Source organism: Nicotiana tabacum, chromosome 19, assembly GCF_000715075.1.
Source record: "Nicotiana tabacum cultivar K326 chromosome 19, ASM71507v2, whole genome shotgun sequence".
In the NCBI taxonomy this organism is placed as follows: domain Eukaryota; kingdom Viridiplantae; phylum Streptophyta; class Magnoliopsida; order Solanales; family Solanaceae; genus Nicotiana; species Nicotiana tabacum.
Genome location: NC_134098.1, coordinates 126,325,576 through 126,333,767, shown reverse-complemented (window position 1 = coordinate 126,333,767; position 8,192 = coordinate 126,325,576). Strand labels below are relative to the sequence as shown.

The window sequence follows — 8,192 nt, the reverse complement described above, 5'->3', positions numbered from 1 at the left end:
CTATTCCATATTGGTGGCTGCGGAGAATCGTGGACTTTCCATGAAGTCCAATTCAAAACATTGGAATTTTCCTATAGAAAACAAGAAAACAAGTTTGAGTTGTCGACGTCCTTTTATGGACTTTCACGTTACTTCTTCAATTCAAACTTGGATTCTAATTTAGAAATCTTTTACTATTATAAAATTCAAATCTCATCTAATGAGTTGAATTTGACGAACTCTTTAGGAATTCAATTCCTAATTGAATTTCACAATCAAGTCAAAATAGTGTGTATATATATATATATATATATATATATATACACACACACACTATACTATATATACATAGTATATAAGTCATATTCGATAGTATACATATATATCACATACATATTTTAATCAAGAGGTATAATTTAAATTTCCTTTCCAAATAGAAAACTTCAACTTGTCCACAATATTAATTATATCCTCCGTACTAGCAAAGAATATAATAATTTTTTATTTGGACTAAAAATTAAATTTATTTGATTAATTAAATTCTTTAATTTAATTATCAAATAATAAAATAATTAATCATTTAGTAAAGATCAGAACACTCGTTAGTGTGCGATCCCATAGATTAAATACTAAGCCGGTAGTAAATTGATCATCAATATACTAATCAAGGGTGGTGTCTAGAAACACTCCTTAACGACTGGATAACATGAAGTATACAATTTACTTTCATGAACCCGTAGAAGAATAATGCATTAATTCCTTCTGTTCTTATAGCTCTGAGTCACCCTAGGATATGGTTTAACTGTCAAATCCTAATAGGCGACCAACTATGTGTTCATGTCAAAAAATAATCGATCATTGAATGACCTAAGAAACTCTTTTCTACTTTCATTCAATCGCCCTGACCAAGGTCTTAATTTTGTCGGTTATAATTCATTACAACATGGAGCTTAAACTCATTACCAAGAGTTGACAGATTCCATCTTGATCAATTACTAATTCTACAAGTATTTAATCATACCCAATATCCTTTCAATTATCGCCCTAGGGCCATATGTGTCTAGTATCAAAACACAATAAATAACTTGTCAATTACTATGATGATATTAGGTCAAAGGAAACTCTTACATCACATTCTTCAAGAGAATATCTTATTGACACTTTATGGTAATTCTAACCATTAGGAATTATCCAATGAATCGGTCCAATGATCATATCTCTATATGCATCATCTATTTATGTGATTCAGTTAATGAGATCAACTAATCTTATCCCATAAAGACGATCACATAAATATTGATTTAACCGAATTACTAATGTCCAAATCAATAATCCTACGATCAAGAACAAAATTTAGATTAAGTTGTAAGAGACTTTACTATCATTATTATGATCTCCATCATGATGACAACTCTCAAAATTTAATCAAGGACCTTATTAAATTAATCAAGCAATTAATAATAACTATGATAAACGAATATCAAATGCCATATATTTTTATATCAAATAACATACACAAAAATATGTTCAAATCATCAAATATGAGATTGGATCTAGGGCATATCTAATATATCCCTAACAATCCCCCACTTGCTCTAGAGCTAATCGCTCTTGTACTTCATTCCCAATTCCCACTTGTGCTTGTTAAACTCTTTTGCTCCAAGAACTTTAGTGAATGGGTCTGCATCATTTTTCTTTCCATTAACCTTTTGAATCTCGACGTCTCCACGTTCAATGATCTTTCTTATCAAGTGATACCTTCGCAGAACATGTTTGGATTTTTGGGGTGATCTTGGTTCTTTTGCTTGAGCAATGGCTCAAGTATTGTCACAAAATAATGGAACTGCACCTTCTATTGAAGGAACCATACCAAGTTCAGTTAAGAACTTTTTCATCTATACAACTTCCTTAGCAGCTTTACTAGCTGCTATAAATTCTGCTTTAGTCACTGAATCAGCTACTATAGTTTGTTTGGAACTTTTTCAACTCACTGCTCCACCATTTGAGGTGAATACATAACCAGAAATAGATTTGCTATCATCTCTATCTGAAGAGAAGCTTGCATCGGTATAACCTTCAAGTTTTAACTTAGAATCTCCATAAATGAGGAATTGGTCTTTAGTCCTTCTTAAGTACTTAAGAATGGTCTTTACCACCTTCCAATGTTCCTCACCAGGATTTTCCTGATATCGGCTAGTCACTTCTAGTGCATAAGCCACATCAGGACGTGTACATGTCATGATATACATGATAGCTCCCACTGCACTAGCGTATGGGATCCTACTCACGCGTTCTCTCTCTTCAGGTATTTTAGGACAATCCTCCCTACTGAGAGTAATTCCAGTACCTATCAGTAGATAACCTCTTTTGGAATTATCCATATTATACCTCTTTAAGATGCTATCAATGTACAAGGACCGGGAAAGCCCAAGCAGCTTCCTAGATCTATCTCTATAGATCTTTATTACCAATATATAAGCTGCTTCTCCCAAGTCTTTCATGGAGAACTGTTCAGATAGTCAAATCTTGGTACTTTGCAATGCCGGTATATCATTTTCTATGAGCAATATATCATCAACATACAATATTAAGAATATGATTGTGCTCCCACTAACCCTTTTGTACACACAACGCTCTTCTTCGCATCTAACAAAATTAAACTTTTCAATTGTCTTATTAAAGCAAATATTCCAACTTCGAGAAGCTTACTTTAGTCCATAAATGGATCTATGTAGCTTGTAAATTTTATTATGATCAGGTGGAGATGTGAAACCTTCAGGTTGTGTCATGTACACATCCTCTTCAAGCTCACCATTAAGAAAATCTGTTTTCACATCCATTTGCCATATTTCATAATCGTAGTATGCTGCTATAGCAAGCAAAATCCGAATTGATTTGAGCATTGCCACGGGATAGAAAGTCTCATTATAGTCGACTCCTTCTTTCTGACGATATCCCTTGGCAACAAGACATGCTTTGTAGGTCTCCACCTTTCCGTCTACTCCAATATTTTTCTTAAAAACCCATTTACAACTTATAGGTTTTATATCCTTTGAAGGTTCAACTAAAATCCATACTTTATTTTTCTTCATGGATTCCATGGCCTTTTGCCATCTCTCATAGTCAGAACTTTGTATAGCCTCTTCATAGGTCTTAGGGTCATCATCATTATGATCAATCTCATTTGACACATAATCTTGCACCATTAGATTTAATCTAGTTGGTACATGACGTTCTCGTGTAGACCTTCTAAGAGGTGCTTGTGCAACTTGCTCACCTTGTGTTGGATTTGGTTGTTCTTCAATTTGGTTTGGAACTGGTTCATTAACCTGTTCTTGAACTACATTTAGTTGTTGAACTTCAACCACTTGCCATGGCAACTTCCTTGTCAACTTCAAAACATCCAATAAAGGTTCTTCAACTTGTGTCTCATGATCTTGATATTGTGTTGATTCATTGATTTCTTGAACTTCATCAAGTTCTATTTCTCTGCTATGATTTCCTTCTAAAAGAAATTCCCTTTCCCAAAAGGTTGATCCTCTAGCCACAAACACTTTATAGGGTGATAGAAATAATATCCCATTGTTATTTTTGGGATACCCAATGAACCTACACTTATCAGATCTTGAGTCAAGTCTATTAGATTGCAGTCTCTTAACATAAGCTGGACAACCCCAAACTTTAATATGCTTAAGGTTAGGCTTATGTCCTTTCCATATTTCATATGGTGTTGTAGATACTGACTTAGTGGGAACTTTATTAAGTAATTATGTTGTCGCTTCCAAAGCATATCCCCATAAATATATTGGAAGATCAGTGAACTCCATCATAGATCTCACCATATCTAATAAGGTTCGATTTCTCCTTTCAGATACACCATTATGTTGTGGTGTTCCTGGAGGTATCCACTGTGAGAGAATCCTATTCTCTTTGAAATGCCTTGTAAAATCTTCACTAAGATATTCTCCACCTCTATCAGACCTTAGTACCTTGATACTTTTACCCGTCTGTTTTTTAACTTCACTATGAAATCTTTTAAACATTTCAAAAGATTTAGATTTGTGTTTCATAAGATACACAAATCCATATCTTGACATATCATCAGCGAAGGTGATGAAGTAAGAATATCCACCTCTAGCTTGAATTTTTATGGCCCCACAAATATCTGTATGAATTAGTCCCAATAATTCAGTAGGTCTTTCTCCACTTTCAGTAAATGGAAATTTGATCATTTTTTCTTTGAGATAAGATTCACAAGTTGGATATGATTCAAAATCATACTTGTCAAGGTACCCTTCCTTGTATAACTTGTTAATTCTTTTCTCTCCAATATGACCAAGCCTACAATGCCAAAGGTATGTATGATTTACTTGATCATCTCTTTTTCTCTTAAGACTTGAAACATGCATAATCGAATTAGCATTCACATTAGGTAAGACATAAACATCATGTTGGAGGTAGCTATTCACATATAAATTATCACCATAATAAATAGAGCAAATACCATTGCTTATAATAATGCGAAAACCACGTTTGTCTAACGTAGAAGCTAAAATTATGTTCGAAACAAATTTAGGAACGTAATAACAATCATCCAACATAAGTACTTTGCCCGTAGGCATTATTAAAGAAATTGATCCTATAGCTACGACCACAACTTTTGCATCATTTTCAACTTGTAGATTAATTTCTCCTTTCTTTAACCTTCTACTTATTTGGAACTCCTGCAATATATTGCAGATGTTATAACCACTGCCAGTATCTAATACCCACAATGAAGCATTAGTAGTAGTTAATGAAACTTTAAAAATATTTTTCATTTGAGTTTTACCTTGTTTCTTGTCATTTAGAGTTGCCAGATACTCCTGGCAGTTTTTCTTCCAATGTTCTATCTTCTTACAATGGAAAAATTCAGCATCAGATTGGTCAGCTTTGCCTCCTTTGCCTTTGGGTTTGGTCATACCACCCTTAGGCGCATTAGGCTTCTTCTTGGGTTTATTTTTACCCTTACACTTCTTTTTAGATGAGTTTCCAACCAACATGACAATTCCTTTCTTTTTCTCAGATGCAAGTTGATTCTCATAATCAATTAGCATGTTAAGTATCTCATGAAGATCACAATCCATTTTATGCATATTAAAATTAATAATAAATTGTGAAAATGATTCAGAGAGTGACTGCAAGTTCAAATCTTGAGAAAACTCTTTACCCAGTTTGCACCCCAACTTCTCAATTTCTTCAATAAGATCAATCATATGATTGACATAGGGTCCAACTGGAGAGTTTCCAGTCAATTTGGATCCAAATAAAGCCTTAGATAGTTGGTATCTAGCTGTCCTGCTTTGTGTACCAAACATCTTCTTAAGATGTTCAATAATTTCAGTTGGATCCATATCCTGATGTTTCCTCTGGAGCTCAGAACTCATAGAAGCGAGAATGATGCATTTAGTAGTAAGACATTCTTCCAAGTATTTCTGATAAATCTTGGTAGCATTATCATCATCCTCATCTGGGACTTCCTTGGCAGACTTATCAATTATATCAATAAGCTTTTCATGCATGAGAACAATTCTGAAATTTCTGTACCAATCATCAAAATTTGGTCCTACCAACTTGTTGGTCTCAAGTATTCCATGCATTGATATAACAAACATATTAAGAAATTTTAAATTAGAAAGAAAAGACAATATTATAAGAATATATTTACACATATTATAAAGACATGAACTTTTATCTAAATGATATTTTCACTAATTATTTTAAACTAGTTACCCTTATTATAGTTTAGGAAATCTTTATTTCTGTTAGTGGAGTAAAGGAATCCTTTAACAATATGTACGAGCCACTTGGAAGTCAAGTCGTTTCTCACATATATTTTAAAAGTAGGTACGGTTACTAATTGCATCCCCATACAATTTTCTTAAATAACTATATGTCAATTAGTCCCCTGGTAGTCAGGTCAATCCTATTGGCATAGTTGAGTTCAACCATCATGATAGCAAAGAACTTATTAAATTTTATACTCCCCGGGTGGTCCAGGCGTCTAGTGTAAAATTAAATAATTCTTTCAATCCATGCATCTAATGCAATAAATAATTTTAACATATTCTCAACCTATAAGTCTCCTGGTTGTCAGGCAGCTCCTTATAAACAAGAAGTAAATAAAATTATTTCTTTTGATGAATAGCTTTACAATAAAATATCTAATATTTTATTAGTAAGAACTCAAATTTTAACAAGAGGGAATTGTTACTAAAATAAATTTTAATAACAAGATGATCCAATCTTTTATAGAACATTAATTTTGTTCAAATTGTTTACATGCTTTGTCCTAAATTAATTTACATCACATGTAATAATAATTCAAAATCATATAACGAACAAGCACGTGACATAAAACTAAATTCAGCATACTTCTAACATGTTTATCTTATATATCACATAAAATAATTCATGCTAGAACATTATTATTAATTTATATCTCATAAACTAATAACAATTAAAATAATTGTATAATCTAATAACCTATTATAGATTACCGTCGTATCTTGTACGAAATTTCAAATTCAAGTTACGAACTATCTCAGTAGTTTAACTTATATGAATACATATTTTATTCACAATAAAATAATATCAATCCATATGCATTCAAACAATTTGACTATTGCACAAGACACATGTATTATGGTTTGAACTCTTCAAATATAATCTTAAAATATTTCGTAAATAAATTTTAGACACAATAAACCACGGCTCTGATACCACTGAAGGATTGCGTAGAGATGTTCAAACATGCAGCGGAAGACAATAACAATCATAGGCAGAACTTTACGTGTTTAAAATTTATTTACATGTCAAAGATCGGATCTAAGACGTACCTGATGAAGAGAGCCTCGTTTCAGAGTTTTTTTCGATATTGCGAAGACTCTATGCGTATCCACACCCAGACTGATCCTTGCTATCAACTCTTTGATCAATGAAACCCGCGAGCAAATTGAACGAATTATTGTGCTAAAGTTCTTCCCAAAAACTTTAGCTCATATGTGAAAGACCAAGAAACTAATTTTTTTTTCCAGAGTATTTCTTGACTCTTTCAATATCTATTGATGTGGCAAACCTATTATATGTTGTAGTTCATTCTTTCCTCTTTCAATATCTATTGATGTGGCAAACCTATTATATGTTGTAGTTCATTTCTTTCCTTCTTTTTTTTTTGCCATATATATATATATATATATATATATATATACTACGATTATAAAGGTTGCCTTAGTAATCCTTTTTCCAGTGCTTTGAGGAAAAGTTAGAGTCGGCCACTTTTTGCAAGTCTAATAACAAACGTAAATTTTTAATTGAAATTGAAATTCCATTAAGTTAAGGACAAAACTCACCAACCGTGAAGACCATTTCTATAATTGGAATTTTCCATAATATTCTAATGGAAAGATACAATTCTATTCTATATTGGTGGCTGCGGAGAATCATGAACTTTCCATGAAGTCCAATTCAAAACGTTGGAATTTTTCTATAGAAAACAAGAAAACAAGTTTGAGTTGTCAACGTCCTTTTATGGATTTTCACGTCACTTCTTCAATTCAAACTTGGATTCTAATTTAGAAATATTTTACTATTATAAAATTCAAATCTCATCTAATGAGTTGAATTTGCGGAACTCTTTAGGAATTCAATTCCTATTTGAATTTTACAATCAAGTCATTAATAATATTTATATAGATATCCCTTATATTAATAACTATTAATTATATATATCACATATATATTTTAACCAAGAGATGTAATTTAATTTTCTTATTTAAAATAGAAAATTAAACTTGTCCACAATATTAATTATATCCTCTGTGCTAACAAAGAATATAATAATATTTTATTTAAACTAATAACTAAATTTATTTGACTAATTAAATTCTTTAATTTAATTATCAAATAATAACGTAATTAATCCTTTAGCAAATGTAATGACCCAACCGGTTATTTTGACTTTTAGAACTCCGTTACCCTAAATAAAACTTTCCGAATATATTTTTAATAATTTACGACTTACGGGGGTGATTGGTTCAGAATTTGGAAGTGATTGGGTTGAAATCGGAATAATTGGTTCCTTAGTTTGGTTTTAAAAGGCCAAGTTTGACTTCGGTCAACATTTTGAGAAAACGACCCCGGAATCAGGATTTGACGGTTCCAATAGGTTCGTA

General features: G+C 32.0%; 1 protein-coding gene across 1 annotated transcript; it reads right to left on the bottom strand.

Moving 5' to 3' along the window:
• Window positions 1-4,686: 4,686 nt before the first annotated feature.
• LOC107801544 (uncharacterized) lies at window positions 4,687-5,618 on the bottom strand. Its single transcript, XM_016624889.2, has 2 exons — window positions 4,811-5,618; window positions 4,687-4,703 (listed from the first exon to the last, which is right to left on the bottom strand). The coding sequence occupies exons 1-2, from the start codon at window positions 5,616-5,618 to the stop codon at window positions 4,687-4,689; spliced, it is 825 nt and encodes a 274-aa protein (XP_016480375.2).
• Window positions 5,619-8,192: the final 2,574 nt, after the last annotated feature.